The sequence below is a fragment of the Heliangelus exortis genome, chromosome 2 (genome assembly GCF_036169615.1).
Source record: "Heliangelus exortis chromosome 2, bHelExo1.hap1, whole genome shotgun sequence".
NCBI lineage: Eukaryota > Metazoa > Chordata > Aves > Apodiformes > Trochilidae > Heliangelus > Heliangelus exortis.
The window spans coordinates 102283518-102304570 of record NC_092423.1 but is presented as its reverse complement, the minus strand read 5'-3'; the positions used below and the strand labels follow the sequence as shown (position 1 = coordinate 102304570).

General features: G+C 35.9%; 1 protein-coding gene across 1 annotated transcript in view; it reads left to right on the top strand.

The window, feature by feature from the left end:
• The window catches only part of SMCHD1 (structural maintenance of chromosomes flexible hinge domain containing 1), a 70484-nt gene that overhangs the window by 41045 nt on the left and 8386 nt on the right, over positions 1 to 21053 (top strand). The window contains exons 27-40 of the mRNA XM_071737245.1: positions 948 to 1036; positions 2099 to 2217; positions 2902 to 3069; positions 3685 to 3810; positions 6916 to 6995; positions 8462 to 8619; positions 10198 to 10307; positions 10729 to 10790; positions 13418 to 13505; positions 13920 to 14051; positions 15086 to 15235; positions 17725 to 17851; positions 18019 to 18138; positions 20128 to 20213. Coding sequence (XP_071593346.1) covers positions 948 to 1036; positions 2099 to 2217; positions 2902 to 3069; positions 3685 to 3810; positions 6916 to 6995; positions 8462 to 8619; positions 10198 to 10307; positions 10729 to 10790; positions 13418 to 13505; positions 13920 to 14051; positions 15086 to 15235; positions 17725 to 17851; positions 18019 to 18138; positions 20128 to 20213 — 1615 coding nt within the window. The remainder of the gene's footprint in view (positions 1 to 947; positions 1037 to 2098; positions 2218 to 2901; positions 3070 to 3684; positions 3811 to 6915; positions 6996 to 8461; positions 8620 to 10197; positions 10308 to 10728; positions 10791 to 13417; positions 13506 to 13919; positions 14052 to 15085; positions 15236 to 17724; positions 17852 to 18018; positions 18139 to 20127; positions 20214 to 21053) is intronic.

Here is a 21053-nt window from a genome sequence, read left to right as displayed (position 1 = left end):
AAAAAAATCCATGACCAAGCATTAAGTTTCTTTAAAATATTGAGAGCATAATGCTGTAGAAAGCATTGTATGCTATGTATGATGCAGCACAGTCAGAAAAAATGTCAGTTAAGTAGTATTTTCAGTTTTAAGAAGACCAGAAAAGCAAACTGAAATGATACCTCTCTTCCTAAAAGGAAGTAGAATAGCTGATTGTTTCACTGAGTATTTTTAATACATTTTTCTTCTCATTAAAAAGCAGTCTCAGGTCAGGGAACTTGTATTTAGAGATAATTTTATTTTAGTTATCACTGAAATTATCTGGAGGTCATTCTAATGGGCTTTTTAAAGATCACAGCATATTTTTTAGGTTAGAACACACAGAGGGAGTAAAATGTTGTGTTGGATACCTTTTAAATCTTTTAGACTTTTAGAGTATAGCTTTTAAATCTTAAGCAACTTGTAGATGTCAGATAATTTAAATATTTGGGGAAATAGCATGTAATTTCATCAAGAAAACAGAATGAAAAGATGAGATTGTTTAAAAGTGCCTCAAAGTATTTTTAAGAGACTAGTGTTAGGCATACTTTAGAATGACTTCTATGTAACTTTGGCTTATAGATGTTGGGGGTGGGGTTTTTTCCCAAGATTTTAAATACTTCACACTTGAATACTGGTGTATATGGCTAGATATCTGATCTGTGGTAAAATACTAGCAGGCAAGTTACTACAGATAGGTTTAACGTCCATAACATTGCTGTGATTTGTATCATAAGCAGTGTCTAATAAGCTGCCCTGATAAGATTGAAGTGGAAGGTGCTATGTAACCTGTGTGCACAGGAGTCTTGCTCTTGTAAGGATTAAAAAAAAAAAAAAAACATTTGCAAATGAGTTACTACTGCATACTTTATCATGCCTGCTGTTAAAATTGTTCATGAGAATAAGTATTTTCTCATATGCTGACTTAGACCGCTTCCTGATGAACCCAGACACATTAAATGTAAATTGAAGGGACCAAATACACTGCAGCTGGGTGAAGAACTACAAAGTGAAATTGGTGAGTCTTTGCTTATGATACCTTTCAATTTCCTGTAAGTTACAGTTGTTTTGCTTAAGCCTGTCTCATACACAAATATGCAGATGTTATCAAGAGTGAATTATCTTCAACTATTTTAATATAAAAAACAGGTTTACATTTTCAATCATGGAAGGATGATCGGACTTCTACTGCCCTTTTAGAATTCTGAAGTAACTCTGATAAAATTTGCCTGTTAGTTAGTGTATTGGGGCACTCATTATACCAAATTAAAATTGTTTGTAAATTTTTGTTCTGAAACCTTACAGGTCTCTTACACTGGGACTATTATAAAGGCACAGCCTTCAAAGCAAAACATTTTAAAGTTAATTTTAACCTAAGAGAAAAGCATGTTTGGGATCAGAAATTAAAATTTCTTACAGTATATTGGGACATTTAAAATTTTTGTATGAGCAAAGAAAAGCATGTAAGACAAATTACCAAGTTAAAAAGCAGCTTTAAGGTTTTTTTTTTTTAACTTCGTAACAAGAAATAATGTTTTTTTTTTTAAAAATAGGCACAAATATGTGATATGACTACTTAGATACATTTTTAATACTTTTTTGATACCCACAACTGGGGGGATCTTACCAATCCATATAAATACCTTGAGAAGATGTAAAAAAAGATGGAGCTACGTTTGTCCCAGTAGTGTTTAGTGATAGAGACAGTGGGCATAAACTGATATACAGGTGGTTCCCTCTGAAGGTCAGGAAACATTTTTTTTTTGCTGTGAGAGTGACTGAGCAGTGGCACAGGTTGCCCAGAGGGACTGCAGTCTCCATTCCTGGAGATATTCAGAAGTCATCTGGACCTGGTCCTGGACAACCTGCTGTAGGTGGCTTTGCTTGAGCAAAGGGGTACAATACGATGACCTCCAGAGTTCCCCCCCAACTTCAGTCACTCTGTGAGTCAGTGATAGTTGTATAATTTTTCTCTGTTGTGTATGTTGTATATGTATATGTTGCATATGTTTTACAATGTTTCATTAACAGCAGCTGCTGAGATAATAGTCTTAATTTTAATCATCATTTTTATTAACAGATGTAATGATTACAGATCAATATGGAAATCAGGTTCAGACAGTGACATCTGCATGTGTGAGTTCCCTAGGAGTTGCTGCACCTGGACTTGATAAATCAAATTTGACAGTAACTTGGCAGGTATTTCTAAGATTTAAGATGTCATATACTTTATTTTTCTCTGATCTTTGTGTGGTAATTGTCTTAAATTCTGTCACACAGAATGAACTGAAATCATAGAAAGATAGTCAAATGGAACACTAGTTGATAAGCTATGAGAAGACAGAGACTTAAAGCATTAATATATGATCCTGTTCTAAGAAATACAGCAGCATCTGCTAAAAACTGCCTCATCTATACAGTAAGGGGGCCAGTTGATTTGAATCAGGTTTGCTTTGGTTCTAAAAGATTGTTCTATCCATATTGTTTTTAATCTTCTGTGTTTGTTTATGGTGGTACAGTTGATTTTATGATCTTTTTAAGAACCTTGTAGAGTGGGCTAATATTGTGTGATATAGTTTATTTTAAAATGCATTCTATACCTTTTGAAATATGTAGGAAGTAACTAGGTAGTATAGAATGGTTTTACATTGAAAAACAGGCTCCTGGGGAAAGTTTGACTTTGAAATTGACCACCTCTCACACAAGAAATCAGTTTAAATCTAACAAAAGGAATAGAACTTTAACTTTTTAGTCCAATGTCTCAGTAAAACTATTAGTAACTAGGAGGCATAAATATTAAAATAGCATATATTGAAAAAAACATGAATTATACTTCCTCTCTTTATTTGTTCTTGATAAAGTTTTCTTTTTATTTTTCAATAGGAAAGTACTCTAACAATGAAAGTAAGAGGTATTAGATTTAAAAACTGCTTACTTGGAAGCAAAGAGTTGTGCTTCGCTTGGCGTGAATTTTCTGACTTTCTCAGAATAAATTTAACTGCAGGATCCCCCGCTAAATTGCAGTTTTTGGACTGGCCAGAGTTAGAAAAGGTAAGTTGAACAGCTTTGGTTTGGAACAGAACAGTGGGGTCTTTTATTTCCAGAGCTTTTTGGAGCACAGAATGTAAATCTGAAACCTTGATTTCAGTCACAGAAGGCAAAGGCAGGGAGTGAAAAAATGAACCACCCATGGTAGGGATAGGTCAGGTTCAAGACCATCTAAGGAACCTGAAGTTGCATAAGTCCATGGGGTATGAGGAGATGGATCTGTGAGTCCTGAGGGAACTGGTGGTGGAAGTTGCTAAGCCACTGTCCATAGTATTTGAGAAATTGTGGCAATCTTTTGAGGTTCTCACTGACAGAAAAGAGGTAACATAGCCCCCATATTTAAAAAGGGAAAAAAAGGAGATCCAGGGAACTGCAGGCCAGTCAATTTCACCACCGTGCACAGCAAGATGGTGGAGCAGATCCTCCTGGAAACTGTGAAGGCTCATGGGAAGTAAGGAAGTTGTTGGTGACAGCCAACATGGATGGCTGCAGTAAGGGCAAATCCTCCCTGAAAAGTCTGGTGGCCTTTCATGGATACAACATTGGTGGATAAGGGAAGAGAACTGATGTCATCTATCTGGACTTGTACAGAGCATATGATATTTGTGTCTCTTGCAGCCTGTTGCAGTGATTAATGGTAGAGAACTGCAGAAGCCTCTTATTCTCCAGCTGTGTGATCAGTGGGGAAATGCAACTCCTGAACCTAATGTCAAAATCAGCCCTATAAAGAGTAACAGCTTAAAGGTAAGCCTAGGCCTTATAGTGTGAACTTTAACACAAATTTTTGTTTTCGTGTCTACATTATGTTCTTAATTTTTGAGACATTTTTTGAAAAGTCAGTAAAATACTGTAAAGGCACAAAAGAATAATTAATGTCATAATAGTAGTGTCAAGGACTAATGTAAACATCTTCCTCAGCTTCCTTTCATTAAAACAATCACAAATAGAACAAAATTCCTATAGTAAAGTGTTTTCTACTAAATCTTTTTCCAAATTCAGCATGCACACCACCCTACCCCACATCTCTCTTTATCTGAGGTTATTTACTGAAATAATAATAATAACAATGATTAGATGATCCAAACTGGCAACCATATAATTTTTACCTGTTGTTTTTTTGATTGTGGTTCCTGAATGTGTGACTTACGGTCTTCACATAAAGCTAGTCAGCAGGTTTGCACCCTACTTTATTGTCCCTGTGAAAAGCACTGACAGTACAAACCAAACAAAAATTGTGAGAATGCAAATCTAACCTGTGGTCAGTGTCCTTTCCATGAGTGAGGTAGGAGCATTAGGGGGTCTGTACATAGAAAGGAGCTTGACAGTATTCTCCATGCAATAAAGTTTTTGTTCTTAATGGAAAAAAGACCAATTGTCAAACATTCCTAACTTGGTGCAGAGGTTGTTACATTAAGTGTGTACATTATCAATACAGAATTAATCCCACCTCTGTACATGACATTTTTTCATACAGTTTTTGTTTGCTCTTTGTTCATGCCTGCCTTCGTTTATCTCTCTCAGTTCTTTCAGAACATACAGCAGCCAAGAGTTTCCTTTTGCCTACCCCTTAAGAACTGTGCCACAGCCTCACCTTTCCCCCAGTTGTAATATTCTACTATTACTTTTTTATTGGTTTTTCTAAAGAAAATTTCTTTATATCTGTCTTTTTTTACTCCCTTGCTATAGAAGCCTGTCTCTTTGGGATTTGTTTTTTTGTTTGGCTCAACTTCTGCCTTTGGTAGCTGCAGCTCCTTGGCCTTCTCTAGTTGTGTTGTTCCTGTGACTGCAGTCTTGACAGTAATGGTGGTTGTACTCCTTGATTAAATAGATACTGTGGCAGCACACTGTGTCTTTTCAGGTATTGTCCCTTCATTCAGAGAGGACTAGCAGCATGTCTCAAAGTATGCATGGACTTTGTCCAGCTGAGAATGTGTTCAAGAGAAAATATTCTGGAAGCCAAGGTGGATCCTTGTTCTAGTGTATTTAGTACAGTGTGAGCTCTCCCAGGGCTTAACACTGGGATAATTTCTTAGGGTGATTTGTGTACATCAGCAGAGCAATCAACTGCATGGTTGCTGAACAGACACCAGTTTGGTATTCATGAGTATCTTGGGCAACCTCTTTATAGAACTGTCTTGCCTTGGCATTTCAGACTGGTTGTATGTATCATCTCCCAGTGGAAATAAAGATTCTGGAAGCTGAAATTCTCAGATAAGCTGTCTGTATTTCACATTCCATCCTCTTTAACTCTCCTACACCTGATACTCTGCAGTTGCAGCATGCAGTTCCTGTACTACATTCTGTATCTTACAGATCCAAAACTAAATTAGTATGGCTGAACAGAAACACAGCTCAGTAGTGGGAATACACAAAGCACTGGTCCCTGTGAAAATTAAAACTTACTGTTCTGTAATGTACTGTAATTTCAAATACAGATTTATTTTGTTGAGTATATTCTTCAAAAGAGTTCATGAAGCATCTGGCAATTTTCTTCACCTATCTTTACAATTCTGCCTTTCATTTGAACCATTAAGCACATATTTTTCCATTGCTTTTGTCCAGGGGTTGGATAAATTCATGGTAGGATAAATTCGTGATCCTATAGCTGAACCACTTTGAATCAACTTTTACACTTTTTTTTTTTTCCCAAAGTAGTTTCATTCTTTGAACTTAATGAAGCAAGATTTGGAAATGAAAATAATTTTGTATAAATGTTGCCTACTTCCAATATTCTAAAAACATTGTTTTTGTGAAAGTGCATCAATAGCTTCTGCTTACTTTAAGAGTGCTTTATGTTAGTATTCTTAAGATTCATATGTAGTTTTATGAGAGGATGGCCATTCTCTTACCTGCTGCACTGGAATCCATGCTTTCAAAAAAGTTGTGGTTGATGAGGGAAGTGAAGTGATAGCTTCTTTGCCATGTAATGTGTAAAGTCAAATATGACTTAATGGTAGCAGCAGACACAAGATTTTACTTTCACTGCAGCAAAGACAGGGTGCATGCACTTTGAATAACGCCTGATATTTAAAAGGGAGTTCCTTTCTAACCATGGGATTCAGTGAGAAATTCCTCTAAGTAGCAGAATTTCCAGTGAATTCAAATGACTTTTGAATCAGACTTCAATGTGTTAGGTAGATATGGGATCTATAAGTCATTTGTTTTATTGTCCTAAAAGAACACTGACAAGAAGTGACCATTATTAGCATTTGATTAAGTGCTGTTTCTTACAGTATAGATGTTCATTCTCATTTATTCTGAAGTTTTGGCAAAGAGGGTACTGGACTTCATCACTTGTCATAACACTTTCCTCTGGGTTGTCTAGCAGTCTTACATTTTTGGCAGTGGGAATAGAATGAGGAGAGGGGAAGAGATACTTGTGTTTCAGTTGTTTTTACTCAGTTTACTCCAGAATGTATGTATCGTTAATTAATTTTTCATACCCAGGAATCTTTGTGCAGACTGGAAGAGCACTGTAAAAGGGAATAAGGAGTTCATAGAAGATTTTAGAATCTGAAAATATACTCAGATTAACATGTGCAATGGATGATGTGATAGCATCAGTAGCAATTAAAGAAATAACATTAATAAAATACTTGAACATATTAATGAGCTAAAATATAGTTCAAATAAAGTTACTGTCTTCAAAAAACTGGCAGAGAAAATTTTGGAACCTCTTAATGTTGTATTCACAAAAGTATATCTTTCCCTTATTTAGAGTGCCAAAGTACAATGAAGCTATTGCTGAAATGGAAAGACAGTATGCAGGCAAATAAGATAAACATTTTATTCTAAGACTTGGTACTACTTCTGTGTTACTGAAAAAATAAAAAATATTTTTTTCGACAGATTGTTCCTTCAATCCAGCAACTTAAAACAGATGAAAATGGTAGGGCTAACCTAGGAGTTATTAGTATTCATGCACCTAGGTAAGTAGTGAAAACCTATACAGAAAAAAAATGGAATTCTGAAATGTTGCTTGCTTGATGTATTTAAGCTGTGTATTTCATAAAGTGCCTACCAAGAATTAACACAGAGCTAAGGGCAAGCATCTATTACTTACATGACAGTGGAAGGCCAGATAGTAAGCTTTAAGAAATTAGGTGCTTAACTAAATAAAATGCAATAACTGCTTCTTTTGGTCTTCTGAGAAACTACTGCTCTAATTTTCTGAAGCATGGTAAAATGCATGGTTAAACACAGCTTGTAATTGTCAACCTGCAACTAGTGCAGATGGTGCCATGTAAAGTATTTGAAACGTACAGTCTTTGGGTGACTAGATCCAGACACTCTGCTTTCAAAGCAGGAAACATTTTAGGAGTGTTGAAACTTTTACTTCTGCTGCATGGGAGTCATTGTTTTAAAAGGCTTAGGTATAGTGTTCAAAATAATTTTAAATTTACACATTTATTTTTCTTACTTGTAGAACTAGTGATGTCTCATTTCCTGTAGATTTGTGTCCTGTGGCTCCTGCTTTTTGTCAGTCACCCTGGGTCCCCTTAAACAAACATGTCCCATCTAACTTTTCAAATTCATTATTTTTGTATCCTCTCATGTTCACAGTTCTGCTACCCACTCCTTGTATCCCTGTGCTTTTCTTGCAAGACTAAGTGGGGTTAAGGTAGCTTAGGAGCTAGCAATAAGTTCTTGTTTTTAACTGTCATGAAATACTTTGGAAGTTTAATAATTTTGCATTCAAGGTGGTAGGATTTGATCCATATTATTATTTTATGTTTGGAAGAAAATATATTTTATGCGCTATTAATGGTGCTTAGTGTATTTTTAATGTCTGCATCTTGATAGAAGGATGATGAATACTCACTGTTAGTATATTACTGAAGGTTAAAAACAGGTGTGTTCAGTGGTAACATCATGCTGTTTTATAGCAAAATCAAAACTGGCTAGGGAATACAGCCTCTATGCAGTTAAATACTATGTTCTCAGTTCTGTTTCAAAACTTGACATTAAAGTTTTAGTACTCTGAAAGAAGTCAATTATTCTCTAACAATGAACTCTTTACATACTTGTAATGCACTTTGCTAGATGTGAGCTGAATGCAGATTCACTCTTTGGAAACTGTCAGAGCAGAATGCTTGCTTTCCACCTTGCTGTGTTCCACACGTCAAAGCTGTAGTTGCTAGTGGGTTACAGACAGCCAAGGAAATGTGAGCAAACTAATGAAATATGAAAGCTACATTAAATTTAATAAGCTAATATCTTAAGCTTACAATTTCACTTGTTTTGCTTTGTGTTATCACTTTTTTTCCTTGCCTTTACTATTGATGACATTTAGGTATTTTATCATACTTTCATATACATCCAACTTAAAAGTCTGAAAATTGTCTTTTCAGAAGAGATACTCTGTAATGTTTTTTATGATTTCTGTATATTTCAGGGGAGAGCACACTTTACAGCTTAAAGCATCATACAACAAGACTACATTAGATTGTCCTATAATCAAATTAAATGTCCTGCCTGATCCTGACAAACCTGTCTGCTTGAATGTTAAATATGACAAAAATACTTCTTTTCCAGCAGGAGGTACCTTCCCTGGTAAGTATAAGGATTCTTTGGTGGAAACCAACCACTCAAAAGTTTTGTAAACCTGTGAATTATTTTTTTTGTCTCAGTTCTTCATAGCAGCCATATCTGAAATGTCTCTGTAGCTCTTGGAGAAAAAAGATACACACAACATCTTTGGAAAGCATTTCAAAAAGACCTCTTATGTATCTGTTTCAAATTATTGACTTTGTCTCTCTATAAATAATAAAATACAGAATCTCTTTCCAGTCCTTAGTGGAGTACTGTATTTTAGGTTTTGATCTTCCCAAAAGATGATCTGAGCTAGTTCATACATGTTTTTCCTCATCTTATATTCTTTGAAATAGTAACAAAGGAGGTATCTATGAAATTGGAGGCAGCTGTGAGCTATGAGGAACCAAAAAGCAATCAGCAGTATGGCAGGGACAGTGCAGATTATTCTTGTCTCTGTCTGTATTCTTTCACAAAACAAAGATCTTTGCTTCCTGACTAAGGCTGCTGAGTAATAAAAGAAAAAAAATCTTTCACATTTTATATCCCTGTATTATTCACGATACATAAACAGATGAAGATTAGCTATATGTAACATAATATACATGATATTAAATTGTGATATATAATTAGATATTAAATTCCTTGTTAATAACCTCATATTTAATAACCATCCTACTTATTTGATTTACTGGTGAAATCAGGTACACTTGATCGGAGAGACTGGAGGAAGTCATGCCTGAAATTTTCATACACATCAAATCACAGTCCTTCCTTAAAGTTCAAAATTCACTTCTATGTGAGGAGCACAGCCTCAATTACATGCATGAAATCAACCTGTAACCAGTGTCAAAGTGGTTAGTTCACATTTTTAACTGGAAGAAGGGTAGCTTTATTCTAGTTTGGAATATATAGGAAAAATTGAATTTTTCAGATTGGGATATAAAATGGCAAGTATCTTGACTGTACAACCAGTCAACAGCAAATGTAGGAGTGAAACATGTCCTATATCCTACTTCTGTCAGATTTAAATATGTGCCATTAGTTGTGGCACATGCTTAGCCAAACTTCAGATTCATAGTCCTTTTCATTACAGGTTGGCAAATGGATAGGGAAAATGTTAGTGATGTGGGCACAGTCTCCCTACAGCTACTGCATCCTTGTATCCCATAGTTCAGTGACAAAAGCACTTGTCAAGGAAGAAGAAGATCTGGATTTCCTGTTCTTGAAGGGTGGAATCAGCTACTTAAGTAGATACTGATTGTCCTTTTCTGAAAGCAATAAGCCTGTCTTCTTATTTTGATAAGAATGATGATCTGGAAAGGAAGACTTGAAATGTGAGGGCTTTTTTAAAGCAGTCATTGGATAAAGTATGTGGTTATTTTTTTTACAAATGATTGTTACCTGGTCTAATTGCAGGAAATGGGAGAGAATGTTTTGCATACCTTGTTTTTAATGTTTTTCTTGTTTGGCTTCTGTTTGGAATATGGATTTTGTGTGTTTCATCTCCAGGTGTGAGGGAGATGCAGAAATTAATGGAATTTGATGTTCTTAATTCTGAATAAAAATAATATTGAAAAAATGTCTTTCATTCTACAGATTTCATGGTTAGTGTCCTTTCTGAAGATGACAACATTATTAAAAATATTAATCCAGCACGGATTTCTATGAAAATGTGGGAGGCACAGAGCAGTGGAACTAGGACTGATGTAAGTCATCAAAATCCATTTTCAAAATGGGTGTCAAAATGGTGGTGTAGGACAAATATATTTGTAGTAGAAACTTTTTCACTTAGATCAATATTGTTATAGATTTTAAATAACAAGTATTACATGTCAATTTTTTTTCTCAATATCTGTCCTGTTAAAGTTGTCAGACTGTTCAAATGTCAAGATTGTAGTAAGGACAAAAATGCACCCTAATAGCAGGGAGACTAACAAAAGTGTCCACCCTAAATTTGGCTGAGTCTGAGAATTAAGAATATGAGAATAGTGTCTAAATTATAGGTGATCTCATTTAATTATTGTATGCTATCTGTGATGCAAATCATCAAGACCTGATAGCATGTTATAGGTGAGATACTTTAACTTTCAGTTTATTGCATTGAATTTTTGGCATCTTTCTTTTCAGGTTACAACATTTAGCTGTAGTAAAGTGAAGGATGACAAGGAAGATGGCTTCTTCTACTTCAGGTACCTCATCTACTTGTTACTTGTCTAGTAATAGTTCTTGTTTCTTTTCAACATCATTTTCATCTACTGTAGAATTGCAAGCTGGACAATGGGACTTAAATGATTTGATACCTTCTGCAGCTGTGTGTCAGTCCTGAACCCATGACCTTGGCCCTGTCAGTTTAGTGGCTTTCCTTGAGTTACTTATTCAGAAATGGTGTCTTACGTGACAGGCAGCAGGAGTAGAGCTCATCATAAGCTGGTTCCTGACTGCCATGTTCTTTCTACATCTGTTCCTGGTAGGCATGCTATAGGATCAGTTAAATAAATGTGGTACTGGCTGTTGTTTCAAGCTCTTGCTTCCTAGGAGCAGACTTTTCTTCTTAGAGAAAGCAAACTTTAGGATCACCTTGATGTCACCAAAACCATTGTTTCACAGCTGATCCTGGTTCCTAAAAGCTGCTGCAACCCAGTTATGTCAAAATTCCAGGAGCATCCAAGTGTCTTCACTTCAAGAGATGATAGAAAGTGTCCTAATTTGTTCTCCCTTTCAAGGTGCATAATAGAATTCAGGGAGCTAGTTGTCTAGTTTGTAATCTTTGGGAATCTATGTTCTTGCAAGACCCTGATGTAGCAAAATCTTTAACAGTTTTTCCCTCTGGAGAGCTGAGGCTCATATCCAGGGTACTGAACCAGCCTGATAAGCAGTGCATGTGTACCTCCATCTGTAATACCTGTTGTATCCAGCCAAGAAATTATCCCATCCCCTTATCCCAAGGCAGTTGGTATGACCTTTGTTTCTTCAGTCTTTTTAGCTCCTAAGATGGCACACAGAAACATAATGTAGTTATGTGGAGAGTTTAAGAGATTACAGCTAATTCAAACAGCTATTTAAGCATGAATTTTCGAATAATTACCAAGATATGTCTTTACTTATGGCACTCAAGGTTCCAGAGCCTACAAAGCTGAGTTTAACAGCTATAGAAAAACATATCAGAACTTGCTGTGTGTCTAGTCCAAGGTTATGGAATGAACTTCTCAAGAAACCAAAGATCATTGCAGACTTGCACTAAGTATGAGGTGCATTTCTGTGACACCAGTCATTCTGAGAAATTCTTTGTTATTCATGTAATTAAAACATAAGAACTCCCTAAAACATTATCAAAACAAGGCACTCTGCATCATGTATTTGTGCCTCCATTAAAAAAGAAAGAAAATAAAACCAACAGCAACAACAAAAAGACCACAACAAAACCAAAAAGCCTCTAATGAATGTGCCAGCAACAATAGTCATGGTGCTAAATGTTCTTCTGTGGCAGTGGCTTGGTCAGTGTGAATTGAATACGGAATTTTAAAAATCTTTACATTAATACCTGTAGTTCACTAGTTGTCTATAAATGTCCAGAATTAAAACTGCCAACCTTTTGAAAAATTTAGGACAGATGGTAGAGACTACCAATTAAGCAGCCCCTGTAGGACAGTATGTGTTACTCATTGCTGCCAGTGTCTGCAGCATCACTGACTACCACCTGGTTTCACTTAAGGTTTCCTGTCCTTGGCACAGTCACAGATGAATTTCATCTATTTAATGCCAGTCAGTAGCATGGATGCTCTTATACAGTCTTGGAACTTTCACAACAATTGTGCAATTTCTTCTTTTCCTAAAACATATATTTATCTAGATGGTGTTTAGCCATGAGTTTCTTAGCAGATTATTTGCAATTCAGGTTTAATGCAATCTGAAAAGGCAGAAGTTACATTCAATCTTCATCTAAATAAAATGCAGAAAAGAAGGTACAATTGTTCTTTCTCTATATGAAATAACAAAAAAAGGAAAAGTTGTTCTAGAAATAGGTAAAGTTTCGGGATTTCAATTTTTACTAGTTATGCATTCCAGTGAGTCTTGCATCTTACTCCTTCCTGAGGAAAATAAGATGAAACAAATCAATATCCAATGTTATTGACAAAAACAGATAGATAGAATGTTGTATGTTGAAAACAAAAATCTCATTAGCAAATTCAAGAGTGTCACAAGTCAGCCTCTCAGAGAAATGTCTGAATCGTGGCTAGAGACTGTTAAAGTTTCTGAGAATGTGTAAGTCACTGCAGTGGTCTTCAGGATGCTGTCTGACCTTCCTTGCTGGGTGAAGTTCTGTTTAGAGCAGCAGAAGCACAGGCATCTGTCTTCCCTTTGTATTTTGATGTTTGGGGTTCTTTGCTAGAAATCTGCACTGTGGAACTCTGTGAGGCAGAATGAAAACTTTTCTTTATACTCAGTCTTGACCACTGATCCAAGTTATCCAACTCTGTACACCTGAGTCAGAGAAGGAATTAGTTGCTCAGATATACTTTAAATACAATACAGATGATTCAATTTTACAATATTTAGATCTGCAGCAACAGCAAAACTTCAGAAAATTCATTACGTATGAGTGAAGAACACTTACAGTGTTCTTGCTGAAGGAGGAATATTATGGAGGAGTAATATGTCATGCCTTAAGAGGACTTCCTAACCAGTCTGGAGGACTTCACAAAATTTAAATTTCTTGCATACTTACATACTTGTCACTTCAATATTGACTTGATTTTGATTTTTTTTTTGTTTGTTTGTTTGGTTGGTTTTTTGTTTTGTTTTGATCTTTTTTCAGGGATAAAATGGTTCCAGAGAGAGTGGGCACTTACACTATCCAGTTTACCTTTGCGATGGATAAAACAAATATGCTCCTCAGTGACCAGGTTTGAATCTGTAAATAATTAAATGTCACCAACATGTAGTACAGAATCCTCAGGGAGAAATATTACGATGGACTGTAGATTCAGAATGCAAATACTTACACTTACAAGCTTCACAAAAAATATATATTTTTTTAACAGTTAATGAGTTCACTGTTGGCTATATAAAGATGTTTTTATTAATTTTTATAAGTAAACAGAAATTTTGTGGAAAAACAGATTCATAATTTGCAACCCTACTAGCACTGTTTTATGGTCATACCGATTTCTTTATTTATTTCAAGATTGTCAATAAATTTCACATATATTTGTTTCAGTATTTTTTTGAGCAACCCATGTGTGCAGGTGAATTGCACTGAATTATATCAGTCTTTATTTTATTTTGTTTTATTTTATTCTTCCTCCTTTTTCTGATAGATTATAGTTGAAGTTGTACCTAATGACCCTGTACGCTTGTTACCCGATTCTTTACCAGCTACTCCAGCAGTTTCCAATGTTCGAACTCTTGCCAGCCGTACACTGGTCAAGGATTTATACCTCCATGTCATGGTAACTATACCTTAGTAGAAAATCATAATAAGGGAAAAATATAATTTTGTCTGCTATCTCTTTGCAGGTTAATTAAAAAAAAAAAAAGTAAACGGGTGATTTCCCATATGTGAAAGCTGCATCTTTTATACAGCAGATGTTTCTCTCCACGATTTTCCTCCAAGAGATAATTTCTTGTAGAAATCTTCTATTACAAGAAATAAGGTTTCCTGCTCTTTGAATGTTCACAGGGAAACAGCGAGATGACTTACCAATTAACTGAAATAGGCAAAATGTTACTGCAGTGGGCAAAACAGACTCAACTTGTGGAAAATTGTTTTAATTTATTGCCCATTAAAATAGATCTTGGTAGTGAGAAACAAAGACAAAAAAAATTAAAGCCACACCTTCCACCCTACTCTTTTACAGGCTCAGCTTTGCTTCACACCCCTCTACCCTTACCCAAGCAGCACAGGGGGATGGAGAGTGGTGGTGGTCACAGTCCATAACAGCTCCTGTTTGCCATTCCTTCCTCCACAGTTTCCCTGCTCCAGTGTGGGTCCCCTCATGGGTTGGGGGAGGTTAAGTCCTTCCTTAACTGCTCCAGTGTCAGCCCTTTCCACGGGCTGCTTTGTGGGTATCTGCTCCACCACGGCCCTTCAAGGCTGCAGGGAAATACCTGCCCAGAGGCTGCAGGGGAATCTTTGTTGGGAACCTCCTCCCCTCCACCCTCTCTTGCCTTGGTGTTCTCTCTGCTGTGTCTCTTCTTTTTTCTTGTGCATTTCTGCCTGTGCATTTTTGCCCCATCTGAAATATATTTTCCCAGAGGAACCACTGGTTTGGGTGAGGGGCTTTGGCTGTGCCCTGTGATGGGTCAGTTGGAGACAGGAACCAGCCATGTTCAACCTAGCACAGCCCCTGCTGCTCCTCACAGGGGCCTCCCTGCAGCCCCCCTCTGCCAGCACCTTGCCACATAAACCCATTGACAGTATGTAAATGCATTACTTAGTTCAGGTCACATTTCAAACTAACTTTTTTGTCTTTTTTACTTACAGGATGAATACAACAACCACACTGGAACTGATCTCGTTGGCAGAATAATAGCAAAAATAAAGAGCCCCAATGAAGATGATACAGAGATCCCACAGTTTCAGGGGAAAGTCAGTACAATTGAGTTTCCATTTGACAGAGGGTCAGCTGCAATTGTAAGTGTGACTGAAATACACAGCTCCATGTTCAATGGATATAATGGGGCCTCTTTTCCTACAGTTTAAAAGTTGACCTTAAACCTTACCATGTTTTGTGAATGATTAGCACATACTGTAGCTTTCCCTTAAAGTAAATAGATAAATAATTTCTTCTTTGGTTGGTTGCTGATTTTCAGAAAACCCAAAGGAAGGACATTTTTTAAACTGTTTATCCTTGACAAGCAAGAAACTTTTCCAAGTACATTCAGTTAGGGACTAGGACACAGTAGGATCCAGGATAAGTCCTTTCATTGTTTGAATTTCACATGAAAAAAGCCACTTCATCAATTTTTAGGTAAACCATTAATAGTAGCAGTATTTTACATTTTTATTTATAATATCTTAAGATCATATAGTCTTACCTCTTCATATACATATGTAATTAAATTTATCAAGATCTCTTTACATTTTGTCAAACTAACTGGACTTATATATACATTGCAGAAAGACATCCTATCCTCATTTGAAAAAGTAAAGATAACACTATTTTATTTCAGTCATGAGTGCCCTTGACTGTTAAAAATGCTTGCCTTAGTTCAGTTTGAATGTCTGGCTGCAGCATCATGCATACCTTTGAAAGTACTGCATATTGTAGTCATTTAATTCAGTGAACTTCCCTAATAAATACAGACTGAATTTTTAAAACCTGCATGTTCCATTTGTAACAGTTGTTACAAAGTGTAATATAAAGACACACGTGAAAGCTTCTATATGCACAAAACCTGAAACTGTTCAGCTGCACATTTTTTCTGAATGGAATGGCCACAGTATCTTTCTTAAAAGCATGCAGAGATTCACTCAATAAGACTACTCATGAAATAAGTTGAGATTTGTATTTTCTAAAGTTGCTGAAGTATCACAGAAGAACTGCAGAGCAAAAGTATACCCCTACCTTGTTTGGTTTCTCTGGTTGTCATGTTTTACTAGCCTGAAGTCGTAAATCCTCCACCAATTTTAAGGTGTGTTGAAGGACAATCCAACTTTTTAAAGACATTTTCTAACTCATTCTAAGCCACCTTTTCTAACTCATTCTTTGGAAGTAGCTTCCCAGACTAGCATCAGTTTTTCTTTCTACCTACTTGTTCTTGGTTTGCTGGAGAGGGGGGAGGTTGTGTTGTTCTGCTTTCTCATTGCTGTGATCTGATGAGACCATACTGCTCTGACAGTAACTTGTGTTCCCTTGTCTTCCATCAGGAGTAGTTCCATTCCAGTGAATCCCACATCTCTTATCTTAGTTTTCAGTTGTTTAGTTTATACTGAGTTCTCTGACTTCATGCAACTCACAGAGGTTATGTGGAAAGGGGTTGTTGGTTGTGATGCATTGTACTTTTCCTATGACTAGTAATGGGGAGGGGACACACCAATGCTTGTTCAACTATTTTGAAATTGTTCCTTCTTGTTTATAAATACAATTATGTGCAGTAAGGAATAATATAATGAATCTGGTAGTCTGACATGTTTACTCTTACACTGAGATTTAGGGATACTGAATTTGTTTAATGAAGGCAAATGTTTAAGATTTTTGTTAGTATAAATTTTCTAAAGAAAAGATATTTCCACTAGAGACTTCTTCTGATTTAATATTTAGCTGCAATATTTTTGAAAGACATGAAGACTGTCTTTGAAGGTTATATATCTATCTCTTCTTTTAGGCTGCAACCACCTCTCTCTTGATTTGGCCAGTTGAGTAGCAATTTCTACATATTAAAGGTGGAAACATTATGAGTTTTAATATAAGCATTATTCATTTTATGCATGTTACCTTTCCCAAAGTAACAACACATTTAGATATTGCCTATACTAATTTTATTTTTGTCTGCATTTCTTGATGGTTTTATGATTTTTCCTGTGTTTGTAAAGAAAGGCAAAATATTTAGTTTGTCTTTTCAATGAGTGATTGATAAGATATAGGATGTTTATGTTAGGGTTTGGCCATATATATATATATCTATTATTGATTCATTTGAGACCTGCTGTCTACTTCCATGGTAACAGCAGTAACTTTAACTCAGCACTGGGAATACTTTGGTTTTCCTTCTCTGTGCTTGTGCTTTGTCTCTTTCTTTTTAATGTTGTGTATGCATTTATTCTCAAGCTGAACGAAGTAAATTTTAGGATATCTTGCTTGTGAGACAACGCAGAGAATATTTTTTCTGAGCATATGTCTCTTAAATAAAATATATAACCAAAAAAAAGAGTTTTTAAACAGGTAAAATTACAGTCTTAATTCTCAAATAATAAAATAGTTACTGCTAAATTGTTGTATTTTACTTCTTTATTAGGTATGAAGTGCATTTTTAAGCAAATACTAAAAACTGTAGTAATATTGTATAGACATTAATATGTCAGGTAACTTACCAGATTTAATATTTGAAGACTGTTAATTTATTTTTGTGTATTACCTCAGCTGTGAGCATAAACTTATGTATGTTTTTTTGTCTTACTAGAACCTTGTGCTGGCTGAAAACAGTCCTGGAAGAGATAGCACTGAATATATTCTTGTATTTGAGCCAGATCTACCAGCTTTGAAAAAACCTTTGGAACCATACCGTCTGTCATTTATGTTTTACAATGGTATGTGTCAATTGCTCTAAAATGCTTACTTTTCCTTATTACCAGCTATTTTTTGGTCCATAATATTTCTTCAGAACTGTATAATAGCTTTATAGATTTTTGTTGATGTTTGAAACCAACTATATTACTGTATGTTCTTCTAAATATTTATTTATTTATTTATGTAGATTTCAAGAAGCAGCAACAGATGGCAACACTAACAAGGGAGAGAGACCAATTATCTCAGTCCATAGGTGTTTACAGAAGCTGGTTTGATACTACTAATCAGCTTGTAGCTGAAATGAAATGTAAGTTCAGTCAATTATATAATTAAATTTCCTGTTAATTAAACTTTCTTATCCTTTAATAGTTTTTTAAATATAGATGAGGGAGAAAAAATGGTATTGAAATCGTGAGATACACTCCCTTCTGGCTCTCCTCTAATTGCTATATCTTTGCATTAGCAGGGAAGCACCTGGTTATTTGGATGTACCTTTCCTATAAAAGGTCTTGATTTGAGGTAGAATGTCTTAGGTCAGATCTGTCAAAAGAACAAATAAAACATTGATGTCAGTGGTCTGATTTTTTTTTTATATTTTTTTTTTTCCATGACTGCCTTGCATATATGCACATGCATCTGGAAATTCCAGGGTTGCCTAAAAAAATTTTAGGGAATGAACTTTAGATAATCTTCTTTCAAAAAGTCAGTCTTACATTTTCATAACGTTAACCTTTTCCCCACATGCTTGTACACTAACTGTGTACATTGCTGAAAAGTATTCTGTAGCTATTCATTGTTTATCTCTCTGTTCTTCAGCAAATACAATTCTCTATGGAGTGTGTTAAACAGAGCAGTATGAGGGCAGTGGTTTTACAGGAGTAGGAGAGGTGAAAGAAATGTTTTCTTTGCATAATTTCTGTGAACTGTTCTGTCTGTTGATCAGCAGGTGTGTTTTAATAGATGAACTTGGAATTTTTACTTTAACTCATCTCTAAATGTAAATAAACAGAGTGATCGGAATTAGAATGCTGCTGTTCCTTGTCATTTTAGTACAGGGCTATGTTTCTGTCACTGCTTGCTGCATGCTTCCATTACATATGCAAATGCCTGAATTTCAGTGAGAAAAGCAATAGGTGGGGTTTTTCATATTTGCAGATCTTTGTACGTCTCAGGAGAGCAAGTCACAGCCCAACATTATACATTATGCTTAAATAACATTTCCAAATATAAGCCAGTTTGAACAGAGGGAGTGGAAAGCAACTTACCTGTTTACTCATTTCTTTTCAACACTGCTTCAGTTCACATAGAAGATTTTGAGGAAACAGTGTCCAGAAAGTGGTGTCTCATATCAGAGGCAAAAGAGGATAGTGCCAGCCACCACTTTTTCCTTCCACCATTTGCTGTGGCTTAGGCCCAGCCTGTAACAATGAACTATGATGCTGCTCTCTCACTCCTCCCCTGCTGTGGGATGGGAAGGAGAAAGTATAAGGAAAACTTCTGGGTCGATACAAGAGGGAGAAGTTTCATTCACCAGTTATGGTCATGGACAAAATACTTTCTGCTGGACTCTAGGAGCACCAAGTTTTTTCCAGAGCCAGCTTTCCCCACAGCCACAGCCTTTGGGCACAGTTACCTCCCCTGGTGTGATGTACTCCATGGGCTGCAGATCAGCATTTGCTCAGCTGTGGTCTCCTGTGGGCTGCAGGTCCATGTCTGTTCCACCGTGTTCCTCCATGGGCTGCAGGGGAACCTCTGCCCTGGAGCACCTCCTCCTCTCATTCCTCACTGACCTTGGTATCTTCATACGTGATTCTCTTGCATCTCACTCTCTCTCCTTTGCAGTTTCCTTTCCCCCTTCTTAAATATGTTATTGCAGACCTGCTACCACCCTTGCTTGATGGGCTCATCCTCAGCCAAAGATGACCTGGAGTGGGGCAAGTTTGTAGGAACTTCTCATAGGAGCCACCTCTGTAGCACCTCCCCTGCTACCAGGGTCTGTTCACCCCAGACCTAACACAATTTTTCCTATTGGCAAAGAATTTGAAAAGATAATTGAGCATGACAAGAAAAAAAGAGTTTACATTCTTAGACTGATCTAAGGACTGCTTCCTGAAGCTGAAGGAGATAGCTGCTGAAATAGCTTAGTAGCTGGACAAATCACAATTGATCTGAAATTAAGAATTGGGCAGGATCAGCTGTGGGTGGAATAGTTCTGAAATGTTGTAAGACATTCTACATGACATGTTTTGTTACTCTCTAATGTTCCCTTACTATCTGTTGATTGTACTGGTTTCAGGTCAGGTTAAAGAAGCTGAAACAAGAGAAACTCACCTGAGGAACGAACTGAAAAAACACCAAATCGAATTACCACAGATAAACACAGTATGTTTGATTTCTTATTAAACTCCAAAGCTTCTTAGAAATAAATCTAATCTTAATATGAAATTTATATCACTATATTGCATTATTGAATAACACTGGTACATACACAAGCACCTATTACTAGAACCCTGAAAATTTAAGCTACAAAGACAATTTTTGGATCAGTGGCAAACTTAACTTTTGTTAACTTTTTTTACTGTTCTGCTAATGTGACTGTCTCTTAAAGAAACTGCTAGAGAAATAAGAAAAATTTCTTTTTTACATACTGATCTTGGCTTTGCCTCCTGCTAATGTTACTTGTGTTACCTAGTTTTCATAATGCATTTTTGCAGGCTGATCAATAGACACTGGATGCATTCTGGCATAAGCAGACCAAAGAAAACTCCTTTTCTGAGAATTAGAGAATTTCATATGTTACTGCCCAAGTTTATGTAAGTCTGAAAGATTGAGGGCAGTATACCTCATTGCTAGTTTCCCATAAAGATCCAATTATAAAGAGTTTTTTTAAAAGAGCTATTTCAAACTACTAGCATTTCACAAAAAAAAAAAAAAAAAAAAAAAAAAAAAAAAAAAAAAAAAAAGAAAAAGAAAAAAGTAAATAATCAATTCTCTTTAGGTCAAATAAAACCAAGTATTAAAGTCATTAGTCAGAACTCAGTAGAATTTAATTGTGTGCATTCTGCAATCATAATACCCAAGTTCCCTATGCTGGCTAAATTTTTCAGGCATGGACATAGTCCCTTTGCAAAATGGCTTCTTTTTGTATGTTTGTCATTGTCTACTGCAATTTTTTTCCAGTTTTGCCTCTTCTCAAACTCTGGTAGTTCACTATGAAATGTT